The sequence below is a fragment of the Vidua macroura genome, chromosome 1 (genome assembly GCF_024509145.1).
Source record: "Vidua macroura isolate BioBank_ID:100142 chromosome 1, ASM2450914v1, whole genome shotgun sequence".
NCBI lineage: Eukaryota > Metazoa > Chordata > Aves > Passeriformes > Viduidae > Vidua > Vidua macroura.
The window spans coordinates 148918329-148937145 of NC_071571.1; the positions used below are offsets into that span (position 1 = coordinate 148918329).

The following is an 18817-nucleotide window of genomic DNA, read 5'->3' on the forward strand; positions in this document are numbered from 1 at the left end:
AAGGACACATATCTCTTGAAGTGGTAATCAGCTTTATTTGGAAGTTGCAGGAATAAGGACCATTTCTTGGTTCATGTAAGCTTAGGCCTCACATCATTTAAGAGCTCAGACAACACATCCTGCTATTAGAAGTTCAAGCTGGTTGCTTTCCCTCTTTTGTACTGAAGCTGTTTTCAAGCTTTCCCCTCTAGCCCTTGGGTCTAAAATTTCATTGCCAGCCTGAGCCTTACCTGCCAGTGTGAGCTTTTACCTGCCAGCAAATAACACACACCATCCTCCTGATCCCAAAATGCATCCCGTAAACATACACAGATGAAAGCTCTCTTTCTTCATTGAACCAGCCTGCAGCACTTTTTGCAGGCAGAACTGCACTCATTTTTTTGTGTCCCAGGTTGCTGGATGCTGGCCAGCCCTGATCTAAAGGCACAGTGCTCCTGCTAATTTGGTAAGTCTTGCTGACAACACAGCACAGGGGTAAAAAAGCAACAGGGCTTTCAGGTCAGGCCTTTCCTATATTCAGCTGCCTCGGGGCAGACAAAGCACAGGGCTGTGTGTGGAGACACTGTACCTAACAGAGCAGATTTCCACAGCTTTTCCAGAAGCCCTAAAAATGCCAATAGCTCCAATCTGGAAGAGAAGGGAAGGGGAGGCAAAGCCTTTGTTAGAAGGATCTAGTGGGTAAGATATACAGACCTGGAGGAAAAGAGGCTCTTCAGCTTAATTTTAGGGGAACAAAGACAAGCTGCTTTTCTCAAGGTCATTACAGCCAAGTTCCAAGTCTGATGTCCTACAGTCTAGCCCAGAGCCTGAACTATCTGCCTGCTTTTCTTTTCTATGCTTGGCCTTGCAGTCACTGCATCTCTAATAAGCCAAGCCACTTCAGAGATTTTATTCGCCTTAGAAATACTATAATAATCCTTCTGTGTTTTTATTAGAGTCATTACCATGAAAAAATTGCTAGGAGAATATAGACTTTTATCTAAAGCTGTTTCTCATATTCATTGCTGCCTGTGTGATTATTAGCATGAAGGAAAACAGATAAAACACAAAAGGAAAGCCTGGATACTCTTGGAAATTCATTAATGAGGGAAGTCCCAGTGCAAAACATAATGACACTTTTATCCACCACCTCTGCAAAAGATGTGTGCTCGTGGTTAGAGTTTTTTCCTCTGATTAACTGGTTTCCTGTGAAAAAATCATAGTAGTGATCCCTTGATCCACTTGTTTCATGACACCTTTTTCATGCTTCCTAGTCTTCTTCAACAGGTGTGAAGAGTGTTGGCCTAAGCCTGGAACAAACTATGGAAATTTCTGTCCCTTTCTGGGCAACAAAGGTGTTAGGAATATGCAAAAGCTGTACACAAGTCTAAGAACAGCTATCAGCAGTCAAGACAAAGGTGCAGTGAGCTCCTGGCCCGTCTGCCTCAGTTTTCCTCATGGGAGACTTCTCAAACTTGGTGTCCTTCTGTCACCAATCACATTTTGCAGAGCTCCACTGACATCCTGAAGCAGAGAATGTCTTTGTACTCACAAGAGGTTTACAGATGTCTCTCTCTAATTAACTCATCTGCACTGTTTCAAACACAAAATTTTAACCTCCAGAACAGTCTGCAAAGAGGTGTTTCAATACCTGCTGGATGAAAAGTAAATTCATTTTGTTAATTTTAAACTTGCTATCAGGTAGCTTGGTTTGCTTCCCCTTCAGTTTTACAACAAAAGAAAGAGTGAAAAATATTTTCCCACTAATATCTCCATACCACTCAAAGTTTGACAGATTTGAGTCTTATTCCCCCTAAAGTCACCATATCTCCAAGCACCTTCCTGCCTGCAGAACCTTTTCACTGCTCTTGGCCTTTGGGATGCTGGAAGGGTGTCTCAGCACCATTGCATAATGCTCAGTACTTTGCAAGACAAAGGCATACGTTTTTGAGAGCCTCCCAGTTAATTTTGCACGGAGGCATTAGAAGGGCTGGCTTGTGATGTGGATGGCTGTGCCCCAGGAATGCAGACCTCATGCTCTACAGAACCTCCCTTGTCAGATATGAATTCTCTGACTTTGATCGAGTTACTGAAACCTCCTTTTGCTTGAATCGTCCTCAGAAATGCTCTCCAGCTGCTCCTGCTGCCCTCACTATTCTCCTGCCCCTGCTCTTCTTGAATCAACAGAGATTTGAGATGTGAGTTACAACCCTTCCAGGATCACATCTGGTTTAGCTGATAGCCATTTGAATGACCTCCAGAATAAAGCTAAAGAATTCCCTTTCATGGTGATGATGTTACAGAATTGGATATTTACCCACGGATAATCATCAGTTCATCAGCAGAAGCATTTGCAAAAGTGAATGAACACATAGTAAAGGGACACGCAGATTTATGAGCAGAAATATGACAGCCTACACCTAATGTGAAAGGGATTAAGAACTCCAAGGGCTGAAAGATGACAGTCAACAATGGAAATTTAAGATCCAATACAGAGCAGCAATAGGTGAATCCCACCTCTCCAGGAAATGAACTTGAGAGTGGTTTACAAGGGCACCTGCTGATGCATGATTATATTTTCTTTTTTTTTTTGTTTTCTTTTTATATCTCTGCACAATAACTTGGCTGCATGTGCATGTTTCTGTACATAAAAAGCATGCTCCATCATTCTGAGCTATTTAGGCCTGGCAGAACATGCCAGGCTGCTGCTTGAACCATCACAGTGGGTTTCCTGGGTTTAAAAGTTACACAAGTCCTCATGTCAACATGAATTAGGTTTTTAGTCACAGCTGCTATTGTCTTGGGGTTTACCACTAATGATGTGCTTGACATGTTATATATGCTAATACAAGCATCCTTTTGGCTTTAACTTGGTAATATAACCAAGGTGACGACCTGGAGAAGCAAGGCCAGTACCTCTCCTGTCCTTCAGGAAAAGCACAAGATTTTCCCTCTGACAAATGCCTCAGACCTCACATAAATGCCATACAAACAGTGCTTGGCAATAGCATGGTCTGACAGGTGTTTGGCACTGGCACGGCTGGAGAGCAAGACTATAATAAGGGAGTGATTTTAATCTTGTCATCTCAGTCTTTTCAAAGGTGAGACCACTTTGTTCCATCAACATTTAGGAGGTGAGCCTCATCCTGTTAAAGGATCCCACAACACATGAACGGCAACAACCACACGGACTGCAGCTGTTAGTAAAGTCCAGCAGCTCAGCAGTGGCTCATCCCCATAAAAATAATGGAAACAAAGCTGTCACAGCCAAAGTGAGAAACAAGAATTCCTGCTCATGCAGCCATTGCAGCGCAGCAGGCAAACAAAGGAGACACGTGAATCCTCTCCTTCCAGGTGTTCTCCTCTCTGGGAAGGTTTTAATTCCATAGGTTACTCTACTTTGATGGTGACTGGCATTGCAGACACTTGCAGCCCTGCTCCCTGTGGTTCTGGCTGTTTCTTGGGCACTGGAACAGACTGTGCAGGGACATGGTGACAGCACCAAGCCTGTCAGAGCTCAAGAAGTATCTGGATTGTGCTCTTAGTTACACAGTTTAGTTTAAGTAGTCCTGGAAAGAGCAGGGAGTTGAATTAGATGATCCATATGGATTCCTTCCAACCTGAGATAGTCTATGATTTTATGATTCTATATCCTGAAGCTCTCTTTTTAATCAAGCCAGCAACATACAGCTGATAAATTTTTGCCCTGCATCAGGAACAGCACTGAGCCACTGGGTGCACATGGGCACAAACACCCTGGGTCCCATAAACCCTCCCTGCAGATATGAGAACAAGCTGCCTCAGCTGGCAGAGGTACCAAATAAACACAACAAGCTGACCATAAACTCAGCATCCTCCAAGCCTGCACATTTCTTTGGGCACTCAGTGCTGTTTGGCTACTCCAGCTGAAGAAGTTCTGCACATACTGTGACATCTCTACTTTTGTCCCTCCAGACCTGCAAACCTGTTTGTCTATACATGAAAATAATACAGATGGAATTATATTTTCTGACATTTTTCTGCAGAGTTCAAAACATAAGAAAACAAGAACTTGCTTCAACTACAACACAACTAATACCATAAACATCATGTTTCCTACCACACTGCTGGCTCTCACCACCTGCCAAACACAAGCTGGTTTCCAAAGGCTGAATCCTGAGTCTCAAAGGCTAAATAGTGTCTGTCAGTGGGAGGACTGCAGGAAAATGAATGCAGAGATGTGTTTTTTATGGCCCCCATGTTTCTAGCCTGGCTCAATGAAATTTCCTGCCATGAGCAACTGGCATTTTGATTGTAATTTCACATGATGAATTACCACTATATACAATCAATATATCATAACCATAGAAAGAGGAAATGAGAAGCTGCAATGGGCATAAATGCCATGTTCTCTCTAGTGCAGCATTCTTCCTTTCCAATCACAATCCAATATTGTTTGAAATTTTCGGAGCAATTGAGTAGCCACAGATTCCCTGAAAAACATCTCAACAGATTCTTAATCTCATTTTCAATACAAACCTTGACTTCTCCTTAATATATTCATCTCCTATCTTGTCAATCTTTTTCCATTGTTCCTTGCAACCTGAAATTTCATTTTAATCATAAAGAAAACACCCTCAACCAGGTGTGGTATGTAGCTACAGACAGAAAGAGTTAATTCTATTTTGAAGTCTGGGCATCGAGATTCAGCAGAATTGCCTTGAAATCACCATCTTTTTAAAATGCAAAGTAGCAGTCCTGCTACTTGTTTCCCACCGTTGAAAACGAATGAAAGAGTTTGCCAAGATAGATAACACAGAAATTTTCAGTGGTTATTCCATATCCTCAGTTTTAACCTCCAAATCTTATTACTCTGTCCTGCCCAATACTTGAAGTAAAAAAATATTCCAGCTTTTTTCATTCAGTTTATTAATGAGAAGATTCAATTGGAAGAAAGACTATGACAGACTTCTCATAAACCAAATTTAATCCTGCTGAAAAATTCAATAAACTCAAAATTATGCTTTCCTTCTGTTTTTCACCCTTCCGGCCAATTTCTTTAGTGCATTATCCTCCACAAACTCACTGCTGCTTACACAAAGCAAAGATTATGATTTCAATTTGATCAGATTTTCCATGGTCAATGCACAAAGAAATTCAAAGAACATGAAGGGGAGAAAGCAATGAGCACTCAAAAGCTTGTCTACAGAAGGAGACATAAAGGTTTCCATCCCTACAAAGATCCAACTGTGTCACATCTTTTGTATTCTATGCACTCCAAAAGCAACCTCTGAACTACAGCAGGCAACAGCAAGCAACTCATTTGTTGCACCAGTGAAGGATTAGATCTTACCTTTTCTCCTTTTTCTCCTATGCCATAGGCTTTGCCCTGGAAAAAAAAAAAAAAAAAAAAAAAAAAAAAAAAAAAAAAAAAGAGGGGAAAATGTAAATTTGAAAACAAGGACATCAAACAACACTACAAATACATATTTCATGTTTTCCTTGTTATGCATCCAAGATCTATCCCTCTTTATATTTAGACATACAAGTCACTTCAAAACTACTATAGGGAAAGCAATTTTCATTGGGCATAATTCCTTGATAATAATTCAGTGACAAATTAAACTAAAAACTTATCCCAAATTCTCCTACTGCAGCCAGAAAAACATCTTATTTTTTATTCATGGAAGAGCATGATGTTACATTTCTAAAAGCAAAATTGCCAACAATGGTTACTGGAATGAATTTTACATAGGGTTAAAGACTTTTCTGCCTAAAGTCTCAGCCTGGCATTTGCATTAATTACAGCTGGAGGAGGCTGTGTCTTGGTCATCTGAATATAAACAGCTGAGAGAGATTTGCATCTTCTTTTTGTTCAGTTGCCTCATATTGTCCCCCAGCAGATGTACAGCTGTGGTAATCAAGTGCATCCAAGTTACATATTTAATTAGAAGGTCAATATTAAGTCAGTTATCAGCTGTACCCAGGGATGAAACCTCCATTTGCCCCTCTCCAAGAGAGGCCAGTGAGTGCCAGGAAGATCAGGTTCCTCCTGGGATTGAAGTCCAGCAGAGGGAACAGCTTTGACCAGGGCACATAATGCTGTGAGCAGGTTCTCACCATGAAGGAGAAAACAATTACCTTCATTTTCATCTCCTTTAGCAAAATCATTGGGTATTTCTTACTTACTGACTCTCCTTTTTCTCCTCGGAGTCCAGGCAACCCTGGGATGCCTCTTTCTCCCTTGAAATAGAAAATGTGTTAATATCACATAGCTAATTCATTCCTTTCTGAGACATAAAAGGAAAGTGATGCAACAAGGGCTTGAAATAATGGACACTTTTGGTTCCACCAGTCTCTACAGCCAAGATTTCAGCTCCTGCCCTAAGGACTGGGTGTATCTAATTGCATGTCTTAAACATCCAAGTTTCAGACTGATTTTCTATTCTATTTTTCATATGAAAATACAGGTAGAAGCCTTCTGAGTGCACAGGCAAGGCAGAGAGTTTTCTCCTGTGAAGTACTTCAAAAGCCCTTATTTTTTAATTAGAGGTAAAACACTTGCAAAGGTGCTTTGCAGAAAACCTAGAGGGTACATGCCTAAAATGTGCAAAAAATAATGTGAAAATATTGTTAAGATTTTAGAGCTTTTTTTTTTTTTTTTAATCCAAACCCCTTGTTTTAAGTCACACTAAATTTTCAGAATCAACTAACCTTTCTCTTCCCTCCCACTACTGTGCAGCACACACAGTCATTCTTCCTGCTTGTTCCAATGGGAGAGAGGGAAAGTAACACAGAAAAGAGACAATTGGAAAGATACAATTTATGATGGTTGGAAAAGTTACAACTGGAGAAAGATATACATAGGGAGGAAAAGAGAAAAATAGTCAATCAAAAACCAAGCAAAACTTTTTCTTCACTTTTCTCCTAAAAAGGACAAAGGGATAAAGAATCAAAGAAGATCCAAAATTTCATAAACATTTATCAGATGCAGAACTTAAAGTGGTGCCAAACCCAGCAAGTGCAGAAAAAATACCCATAAATCATTTTCACACACTGCTCTGCAGTCTCAAAACTAGAGGAAGGAGACCAGTGGAGGACATATCCTCCACTTGGACTAGTTTAAGGCTATGTGCTGTGTTGCCACCAGTTCCTTCAATTCCTCTAGCACTGGGAGCTGCTGGGGAGCAGCTAGCCTAGCTGCCTAGCTCATTCCTGATTCTCACCCAAAATATACAAACCAGAAATGTGCTGTGCTGAGCGCCCCATCTCTCACTCACAAATGCAATGTGCTCACCTGTTTGTGCACTGGGACTTCAGTACAGACTTAACATCAAGCAGAAAAAGTCTCAGACCTGGAGCAGGACCCTCCAGTACCACAGCATCAACAAGTCTGATGACCCCTGCTCTCCCCAAATCTCTCCCCATGGACCACAACAGGATTTAATTTTGTGTCTCTATCGAATTTGTCCTGATCTGTGCCCCCTAAATAAAATGTGCTTAGCAGCACCAGGAACTGAAAACATTTGCTAGGATCATCCTTTCTTTTCCCCAGGTGAAAAAATGCTTTTGAAAACACAGGAAATATGAAAGTTTCTTTAAATAGACAGTTTCTTTAACCTTCCAGCTTTGTTTTTTCCTGAAGGAAAGAAAACTCACAGAGCAAGTAGCATATATACAAAAATTATGTCATGGTCAATTAAGAAGGCTGTATTAAAATTCACAAAAATTTTTATATGGCCATCTCTTTTAAGTCACTGAAAGTACAAAGCCTTTCTAATTTGGAGGAAAAGATACATCCTGCTAGAGCTTGTCTAATACACTGGACTTCACAAACTTCACAATGGCAGGTAAGACTTGTTATTTCTTTGTGGACAAAAACACATCTCACAGAGCAAGGATTTTGTCTACACTTGGATCAATAGCAGTGCTGGAAGGAAGAAGACTGTTGATCATCAGCCCAATGCCCCAATCAGCTATCCTGGCTGCCTGCAAACAACACAGCCTGCAGAGAGACTGTGGAAGGAAAATAAATCAGACTGGGCTGTCATTAGCATCTAAAATTTATCAATAGGACCCAGCCTCAGACATATTAGCCAGTTCTGCCACAGCTATTTCCTGCCTAGCTGTTTCCCAATACGATCCTTTACCAAATCTCATTCCAAAACTCATCAACTGTGTCTCCATGCATTACCCTCACTTTGGCAGCATGGGTCATTGAGGCAGAGGTGTTCATCTCCCAGAAGTTTTTTCCACTTTTTTGATAACTTTCTCCTGATAAAAGCTCTCCTGTTTCTCCCTGCCTTTGAAAGCTGAGAGAGGATCAGAATCACATTATCTTCATCTTTCTTTAATAAATACCAGGTGGTAATGTTGGCAAGCTGCAAGTAAGAACTTAATTCCTTGCCAAGGGCAGGATTTTAGCCCGGGTAGCTCAGTAATGTTGCAGGAAGAGAGGAGGAGAGCTAAAATTCATTCTTGAACATAGAGCAAGGACTGTGACAAGCTGGTCCTTGGCAATAGCAATATAAAAACTGCTGTCAAGAGTGGTATATGTTATTGAATCACAACATCTTTGCAAGCTGGAAGAAAAAACCTACTACTCACCTTATTTAGCAGATATAGAAGCTAAATCATTTGTCTCAAATCATCACATTTATACTAAATTGTTGTCAGATCCCATATTTAAATGGCATCATCCCCATGTCCTTGAGACTGTGACACAGTCCTGCCTTATCTGTGTGCAAATCTCAAACCACTACAGCCAGGGAAAAGTGACTCATGTCTGCAGGAGTGGGGCAGTCCTTTTGGGGTCTGTTCCAGAAAACCTGCTGATGCTGTGCTTGTAGACACACTCCTCTGTATTCCACCAGTGTGTCCTGTGCCCCAGTACTGACCCGTGTGACACACAGAGACACCCTCACCAGCACACAGACCTTGGCAAAGCAGGGGAAGACAACGGGATCTTGCTGCAGGGCCCTTTTATCATTATCACCATTGTCTTTTCTGCAACCTCCTCCCAACAGTCATGGCTTTGCCATTCCTTAAAATAGCCCATCACTATCTAAGCTGTCATGGATTAAAATAGAAAGCTCCTATTTATATATACATGGAGGCATAAAGAACCTTTGTCTGCACAGGCACATTTGAGCAGTAATGAGCCCATGTTCTTTCATCCCAGCCTCCAAAAGGCATATTCTTATCTCCAAAACTTCTCTCTGCAGACAACAGACCAAGCTTTGCCAAAAGACAGCACATCTCTGAAGATGTTTGACCCTCCAAAACCCAGAGATTATTCTTTTCCCCTCCCACAGTCTTTCATAATAACTGAGTGACTATTGGTGGGATGCAACTCAATTATTCACCAAACAGGTATAAATTTGGTGACTCAGTTTGCAGAAGTGATTCAGATGGAAATAGTTTTGAGTATAACTTGTCCCTCGAACCTCTTTTCACAGACAGTAAAACTGGGAACCACCAACACCACCAACTTTCACCTCTCCAGCAATGTTGTGACTCTCTGTTTTCTTCCTGTACAAGTGCTCCCTCTAAGTCTGTTGCCTCACAGCTCTATCTGTAACCAGGCACAGAAGAAAAATGTGTTTATGCTGAATGCACACACATGTATATCAAGCAGGCTTGCAGAACAGGCAGGGTAATATAAAGGCTGCGCTGTGTAACTTGAAGCAGACATCACAACCACTCTTCTACCTTTTTATCTAGGAAGAAGAGTACTGAGGGAAGTGGCCTATATTTAACATCATGACTCAGACAGTCTTGCTAAGGATAACAAATTGAGACTGATCCTTTATCTCTAGTCTCAAGAAACTTTCTGAAGTGTGACTGGAAGGCTGCTACCTAAACTATGCACATGTATTACTGCTGAGGAAGGCACAGTGTGGCAACAGCACCTCTGTTTCCAGGTGACCTGCCATGGAAGCTGTGCATGACCTAGTGAATGTAACTTGCAAAAATGCCAGTTTAGAAGCTGCAGGAAAGGATTTTGCAGCATATTTACTCTAAGAATGATGTAAAACAGCAAAAGAGAAGCCTAAATGCAAGTGTAAAATAAAGATAAAATATCATAAAAAATTTCTGCAGTCCCAGGCTCATCCAAAACTGTCTGAACTGAATCACATACTAAATTGACTCTCATTTCTCACAATCTTCAAATCCTCAATTTAGTCTGAAATTGTCTCACTGTTGCTGTTTTTATTAACCAAATGAACTAGCGCATATTACTGACCTTTTGACCTTTGGGACCTTCAAAGCCAAGTGGACCCCTCTCCCCCTAAGACAAAAAATACATGATTAATCAAACTTATCTTCTCATTTTATATTCAAGCAAGGGGCCTGATCCTAGGAGGACAGGAAGACAAAAATGTTTTCAGGTTTAAGCAGAGAAGATAATAAAGCTGACATGCCCTCAGGAGCAATGACAATGAAGCTGGTTTCTCAGAGGTCCCAGTCAGAGCCAGAGAAAGCAAGCACATTGCTTTTAAAAGCCAAGTGATTTTTTTCAATGTGGCCACACTTACCTTCATAATCTGTTTTATTTTATTTGAAGAAGGATACATATAACTGAGCTGGATAAGAATAATCACTTTGTTTTCAATGCTGTTACCAGGACTACCATCATGACCAGAATTACTGAATTAGGTAAAGAGAAAACACCAGGAGAAGCTTCTTTACCTCTATAGACATCCCAAATGAAACACACTCATCTCAACACTCACCTTTTGTCCAGGAGGACAGGAGCAGTTGAAAATCTTGAGATGTCCAACTTGCTCACTGCCAACAGTGGGCCTCACTTCCAGGGGAGGTGCTTCCGTCAGGACCGTGACCTGGCACTGCAACCAAACACCCAAGGTCAGGACAAAGCCTTTGATGCTTTTGATCCCCTTCCACCCACTTTAGACAAATCCTGAGTGTAACACACAGCCAAATGTGTCCTCGTGAGGAATGAAATCCCACAAAAGCCATTCATCCAAGCAATAGGGGAAAATGTGGCAAAATGAACAATAAACGTCTTTAACCAAGACTGAAGGGAGAAGAGTGAAAGGAGGGTGGAAGCGTCTAGTGAGAGTTGGGCACAGGAAAATAAGCTGCAACTGGCACGGTTTTTAGCTGTTTCCAAATGAAACCAGTGGGAAACATGTTGAATATTTCATGCTGCATTTCTGTTGTTCTATCATCACTTCAGGGTTTTGTTTCCCCTGACAGTTTGACAAGGAAAGAGGAACTTGGAAACTTCAAATTCCTCATACTCATCCCTCTGTAGTGGTCCTCCTCTGGTGCTGCTACACTGCCAATTCCACAGTGAGGTTTCAATCACCTTTATTAAACAAAATTATAATCCCACACTGCTGCATATTCCCTGATTTATGTAATAGATTTCAGTGAAGAGTGTTCATGTGAAAATGAATAAATGACAAAAAGCAGCTTACTGGTCCAGAGGGAATGTCACAGCAGGTCTCCAGCTCGGCGTGCCGGGAATCACAGTAAATCACCATCCTCTGAAGATCAAACTGGGAGACAAAGGGAGGCAGCAGTCTCAGACACAGTGAATTATTAAAGACCCTGCGTCCTTTTGCTTGGACACAAACAGCACAGGCAAACACAAACAAAAACCAGATGGTGCTGACTTTAGAGCAGTTCTATGGATCCTGTAGTCAGTCTCTATCTCTCCCTATCAATAACAGACCAATACCTCAGCATGCTACAAGAGCCGAGATAATACAACCCTGAAAATGCCTATTCAAATTCTGGTGCAGGTTTTCACACAAATCCCCATGTTCTGGCCAAACTTCTGTCTGAGAAGACATATCCTGGCCATGTCTATCCTTCCTAGAATTTCAGCTAGACACAAGGTCTGTTTTCCTCCTGTTGTGCCTTGCATCTTCTGACCATTTATTCCTGTGTGAGAACTGTTATGAACACATTTGATATGCACATCCCATCCGTTTTTCACAGCCAAGAAAGATTATACAAGTCTGAAATACTAAACTATCACACATAAATTATACCAGGGCAACACTGCTGCTGGACAATCAGCCTGTGTGTCTTGACTTTGGTTCATTTGTACTAAGGGTCATTTAATATCTGAGGAATGGAGAATATATCACAACTCTCTTGAGTTAACAAGCTTCCTTTTTTCCTCCATCTCTTTCTATCACCTGTGGAAACATTCATAATGCCAAGATCAGATGAAGACTTTTCTGTGTAGTTCAGTACCCATGTTTAATGATATTTATGTACGATTTTGTCTCTGCTTCTAACTGTAGCACATTCTGTGACTAGGCAGAAAGATGAAATAAATTTCTCATTTTTAATCCCTGTTTTGGACATACAGTCTCATAAAAATACAGCAAGTTTTGTACATCATAAGGTGCCAATCTGTCCTAGCTATGTAACACTGGTAACATTTCAGCAATGCTGACTCAGGAAAAGGGTCAATTACAACATAACCCCATTCCCTCACAGGCTGCAAACCCAAACCTTTACCCAGCTCTAATCATCAAGTGCAGTACTTACATCAATGGGGACACTGTCATACAAGCGTTTGCCAATCACAGTCTTTCCTTGAATGTCAATGTTTTCCCTGTCTTCAATGGGCAGCACCTGCACCAGCTTGCAGTCTATGTACAGCGAGACAGCCTTGGACTGGATGCTGAGGGCGATTTTGTGCCAGCCGCGGTCGAACAGGTCGCTGACCCGCGCGCTTCGGAACACCACCCTGACGGCGTCCTTGGTGAGCCCCACGGCGTTGTACTCCAAAGCCTTGTTCTCTCCGTCCAGCCTGATCGACACCTGCAAGCAAACAGAAGGGGTTTGGCTGAGGAACAAAGCCTTCTCCTTCCTCCTGACTGCTTTCCATCCTCACCCACACCCCAAAGCCAGGGATGGCACAGGCTGTGGTGAGAAAGCAAAGAGCAGAGGATGGAATTTTGTGGGAGATATGGAAAGGGAGCTCACACTTGTGCTGGTAAATAAGATGGGGCTCCACAAGCTTTGGGGCAGACCCATGACCAACCAAAGCCTCCTCCTGTGAGTATAATCCTTGGCACGGTTTCAGCACAAGCCACCTTGCTGCCATGGCTGGGTGGTAGTGCAGGTCACGGGCACCTCCCCAAAGGCACCTCCCCAAAGCCAAACCTGGTTTGGATCCCTCTACCTTATGTACTCCGCCACTACTTCAACTTCCTCCTCTTCCTCCACTGCAGGCTCTTTACTCCCATCGTATGTCCTCAGTTGTCCCATGGGATATGGAAAAATACCTCATATGAAACCAGTCTGCTGAGCTGTGGCACTGCCTACACTTTATTTCAGGTGCTTTGAACAGAAAACTACACCCCATCCTCTCTACTGCAAGCTACAGAGCAGGCAAAAATAGGTTTTTTGAAGACATGCAACTTTGAGTTAATTTACAAATTGGTATCTTCTTTTACCAAAGTCAGGCAGTTACCAGCAAGCAGCAGGGAATGGAGCAGGCAGAGCCAGGAATGGTGTGTCCCCAAGCTGCAGAGCAGGGAGGAGTTTGGGCCACCTTGGCACCGTGCTGTGAGTGATGTGAGGAGCCCAGGGTAGGCTGAATCCACATCTGACCCAACTTCTCCATGCAGCTGAGCACTGTGCTGGCTGGGAATGCCAGTTTGGATCAGTGCTGGCTCAGGAGCATCTGCATCTGTGAGCTGTGCAGGTCTGCAAGGGAGCGGCCAAACCACGACCAACTCCATATGAAATGAGGCTCATGGGGCTCTAAGGCACTTCTGGCACCATAATTTAAGGCACTTTTGAAATTATTACTGGAAATAATGAGTGTTTTTCTCTCTTCATAACTAAGCAGTTCAAGTTTTTAATTTTCTGCAAGAAATACTGAGTGATAGACACATTCTCACTCTGCAGCAACTAGGAATGCATGTGGCACAGTAAATCACATTTCATTTAACAAAGCTGCAGCTGATAATAACATTCATATAAACCTTTTACCACTGTCTCAAACCCAGTTATCCAGTTCTTCAGACTGCACCTATTCTTCACTGAGAGTTCCCAAAATCCTTTTAAATAGCAGTCCCAAAGCAGCAATACTGAATTACAGAGCTATGTGAGCCCATGCTGACAGCCCACTTTAGAGTCCTGTGTAATGCCATCACCACTATATTTGGTGCTGAGCAGAAAAATGCACAGCCCCTCCAAATCACTCCCTCCTCAAGCACCCTCAAAAACCTAAACTCTACCAAGCTGCTAAGAACATGTTGTGTAGGGACAGACAGCCCTTTACTACTTGCTTATAGTATTTTTTTTCTGAGAAACTGAGAGTACTTGAAAAAAAGTTATTTAATAAAATTTTGCAGCAGCCAGGACTCAGGGTTTTGGAACTATAACAGATGTCACACCCACACCCAGAGCAGGAACTCATAATGCATTTACAAGTCACCTAGAAGGCTGTGCAAAACCTGACATAACTCACTGCTCTGTAGTACATCCATGTGACAACCTTTTTCCGAAAAGGCAAAATATTTTCCTGTTCCCTAAGCAGAACTATCTGAACAACACAACTGAAAACTCAACAGTAGTTTCAAGAGCAAGGATGGTATTTTTTGTCCCCCTTTCCAACTAACACATTCATTGCATCCTAATAAGAACCAAGGTATATATACAAACATTTATTTGAGGTTTGAATTAAAGGTAAATTATTTGCAGCAAAATCCACTGAAAAAGTAACAGGATTTTTGCCAGTTCACAAGAAAAAGGAGTGGGAGGTTATGGCAAGAAAACTGGCTCATGGCAAAAAAAAACAAAAACGGCTGTTCCTGCTGGCTGTAAAAGAGCCTCTTACCTGTGGTATGCCGTATTTGTCAATAATCTGCCAGATATACCAGTCTTCCTTCCTGGAAGCCTTCCGGAATTTGAAGGTAGTTACAAAGGCATATTCATCAGGCAGGCCTTGTGGAAATACATCCCTGGTACAGAGAGGGGAAAGAGAGCAATGTATCAGGCTTAGCAGTGAAAAGCAAAACTTCTAAAACTCTCTTCATGTCTCAGCAATGCTCTCTAAAAATATCATTATAGTTCCTAAAAAATCTGCTTTATTTGGAAGCCTGAAGAGAGACGAACATGAGCTTGTGCCCTCCAGGTTCTGCCTTTATGGAGCCCTTTCATCATTCCAATAGTGAAGCTCTCAAATTGGCTAAAATATAATGGAAATCTGCAGTTGAGTATCTATCATGTTAAAAAGGTTGTTTTTCACTTCATGCCTCAGTTCCTGAAACCTGTAAATAATTCTGTTCTGTTCCAGATTCACTGGAGACTTGTGACTTCTGAGAATGGCCAGGAACACCCAAAACCCTCTAATTGTATCAAATTCTAGCAACAAATATTATAATGTCTGCCCCAAAATAGGCACTACAGCTCATGTCTTTCCAAGAAGATGTTCCTTAGCTGGCAGCCCCGGATAACAGAAGTTTCTCAAATCAAACATTGAAAACATATCAGGCAGAGATTTACTCAGTGTGACACCACAACCCCTGCACGTAAGCAAACACATGAAGTAACCAAAAATCTGTTTTTCTCTATCATAAAACCTGTCATGGGGATGCAGGATGGGACAGAAGGAATAACTAATCCAGTATCCCATTTTTTTTTTTTTTGTTACTAGCCATTACTGGATGCCTAAGAATGAGAATGAACAGAAAAAACATCTCTCTCATACTTCCAGATCTTTGGAATCCAGGTGTCTAATTCAGAGACAAATGCAATTTTTATATCAATAGCTTTTTATGGATTTATCTCATACAGACTTCTGCATCCTCCCCTTGAACTCAGATAAACTTCTGACATTCACAACATCACTTGACAAGGAATCACCCAGTGCTGCCCATTGCATAATGAGCCTCCTGCTCTTTGTTTAGGACCTAACTCAGTTCTTATCAGGGAAAACACAATGAACCTATTCTTTTTCTATCTTTTATGCCATCCATGACTTTTCAAACTTTGCTTGTAATGCCTCTAAGCCATCTCTTTTCCCACCTGAAGAGTCACAGTTAACATTGTTCTTCATGCCCAAGCCAACCTGCTCCTATGATCATTCCCAAATAAACCCTGCATAAATATCATGTCTTTGCTTCAGGACATCTGAGGAGTCAGGCATAAGCACTCAATACAAAACAAAACCTAATGGCAGCAATTAATGAAAAACAAACTATGAAACGTGGTCCTAATGAATAATTAACATAATCCATCACTATGCAAAAACTGGCACAGTCCAAGGCACATAAAACTAGAAGCCTTTAATTGTATTAAAAGCAAAAAGTCCTCTAAATTTCCAGAATACTGTTTTGCAGTTGCAGCAAAGGTTGAGATCCAGTCTTTCCTAATGCCAAAATACTTGATAATATTTTAATCTGTGCTTTGAATCTCCTGTCTTTTCAGACAAGTTATAAATTAAGAACACTCTGGTTTCATCCACTAATGTGGCTTTTGCTGTATAAAGTACTCCTGCAGTATATGCACCATTATAAGTTGGTTTTCCCTCTGGGAAGACAGAGACTCTCTGAATCCTTCCAACATAAAAGAAAACTGAACCAGGCTCCTACTAGCTCCCTTAAGTAATCCTTCCTTTAGGAGGGCACAAGCCTGTCTCACTTCTTGGTACTAGATTTTTTAACCAGAGATGTCCCAGTTGACTGGAAGTTAGCAAATCTACAAGAAGGGCCAGAAGGAGCACCTGGAAGTGAACAGAACTAGGATCTGGAAGGAGGGTTGCCTTAAACTAGATATTAGGAAAAAATTCTTTACTATCCAGGTGGTCAAGCATTGGAAAAGCCTACCCAGGTAAGTGGTGGATTTGCCATCCTTGGAAATATTCATAGAAAAGTGTGGATATGGCACTTGAGGACATAATTTAGTGGTGAACATGGAAGTGTAGCATAACAGTTGCAGTCAGTGATCTTATAGGGCTTTTCCAGAATTAACAATTTTATGGTTCTGGACAGCTCTGAGCTGGGAACAGGAGTATCATTATGCAAGCTTAATTTCAAAAAGGGTTTTCAGATGTTTAATACCCACAGAAATAACTGCGAGTTAGGTACCTAAACATCCCAGTGAGTCTGGCCACACCTCATCACACAAGGCTGACAAACAGCCCATCAGGTAGATTCAAACTGACAGAAAGCCATAATGACCCATTACCTGCCATCCTCAACTGGTTTTTAAAGCTGCCGAGGAACCAGCTGCAAGTTCCCAACAGAGAAAGGTTTAATGCCAAAAGCAAATCTGAAGGCACTCTCTTTGCTTTGAAGATGTGATAAAAGCTGTTTCTGAAGTCATTTGTCCCTGTATCTTTTACAGAGCTGCATTGCTACATAAATAACAAAACCTTTGTTTAGCAGTTTTAACTTATTTCCTTACTTAAAAATTTTCTGCATCTAGAAGTTCAGCTTTACTTGGGGATCCAAGAGCAGGAGTTGCTGTCCCCAGAAATGTTTTATGTTCTTCTTTCACACAAGGCTGAATTGAACTGATGATAGATATTGTGGAACTTTGCTGGTTGGCTGGTACCTACAGGGAGCATTCTGCCAGCTCCTTGGTCTATAATTCTGACAACAGGATAGATTGCAAAAAAGGCTCTTATAAAACTCCCAGACAAAAGAATCCCCCAGTGCTGCAGGTTAGTCTAAGAGTCAATTAACTCAACTACAAGGTCAGGTGAATCACAACTTTTACAAGAAAAAAAAATTAGTAAGAAGGCAGAAAACTGTTTTAACCATTGCTGGTTTTCAATGTATAGCGACCTTCTCACATGCTTTAATTTGCAATAAGAGCTTTCATCTGTGAAAATAAGCATGAGATCCTACATCTATAATAACACTATGGAAAAAATTATATTATCAGTTCTGATTTCAGACACTGAATGCAACAACATTTAATAGGGTTTTTACATTTGGTGAAGTAGAGTGTAGTTAATGTACTTGAGCAATTTGATCAATTTTACAACAGATAAGCCTGCTAATATGAAATGTAACCCATAAGATCTGCAAAACCAAGTTGGGGAAGCCAGTTCATTTAAGCATGCTTCACATCACCAGAGGCTCTTAGAATGACAGTAGGGAAAAAAAACAAAAAAAAAAAAAAAACAAAAAAAAACAAAAAAAAAAAAAAAAAACAAGAAAAAAGAAAAGGGAATGGAAAATAAAAAGGCTATAGAAGGATGAGTCTCATGCATCCTTGGCAGACATCTTTTTTGACTTCTACTTCAGAAACCTCAATGATGGAATAGATACATCCTCTCTAGGTAATTTCTTCCTGTCCTTCTCTGTCCTGAATGCTGTAAAAAAAGAAGTAATCTGTCCTAAATCTCACTGGCTGTCATTTAATTTTCCCAAAACAACTTTTTTCCATAAGAAGCTGGGTGAACAAGTTGTTCTCCTCTGCTTGCTGCAGTCTTTTCTGTGTTTCTCAGCTCTCCCTACAGTCCTTTACTCTCTACAAGACCAAAAAAGCCTTCAGTCATTCCACCTCCATCATGCTTATCTTTTTTACCTTGTTAGAAATAGGAGACACTGAGGGACCTCTTGAGATCATCTCATCTAAAGACTTTTCTTGTGTTTAGATTTCGTTGATTCAAATTGTTCCCATTCCTTCTTGTCCTGTCAATGAATATGACTAAGAAGATTCTGGCTCTGTCTTCTTTGCTTCCTCCCCATCAGATATTTATACATATGGGTAAGATCCTCCCTCACTGAGTCTTCCCTTCTCTAAGCTGAACAAGTTTTTTTCTTTCTGCTCTTCTTAATATCAAATAGTTGTTTGGGAAAAGTAAGAAAAATAGGAAGCTTTCAACAGGTTCCACATTCAGTGT

The 18817-nt window shown here is 41.2% G+C and overlaps 1 protein-coding gene across 1 annotated transcript in view; it reads right to left on the minus strand.

Moving 5' to 3' along the window:
• COL22A1 (collagen type XXII alpha 1 chain) overlaps positions 1 to 18817 on the minus strand; it is a 200051-nt gene that overhangs the window by 126992 nt on the left and 54242 nt on the right. Inside the window, exons 4-10 of the mRNA XM_053982357.1 lie at positions 14798 to 14921; positions 12493 to 12768; positions 11406 to 11486; positions 10695 to 10808; positions 10205 to 10249; positions 6148 to 6201; positions 5312 to 5347 (exon numbers count right to left, since the gene is read on the minus strand). Coding sequence (XP_053838332.1) covers positions 5312 to 5347; positions 6148 to 6201; positions 10205 to 10249; positions 10695 to 10808; positions 11406 to 11486; positions 12493 to 12768; positions 14798 to 14921 — 730 coding nt within the window. The remainder of the gene's footprint in view (positions 1 to 5311; positions 5348 to 6147; positions 6202 to 10204; positions 10250 to 10694; positions 10809 to 11405; positions 11487 to 12492; positions 12769 to 14797; positions 14922 to 18817) is intronic.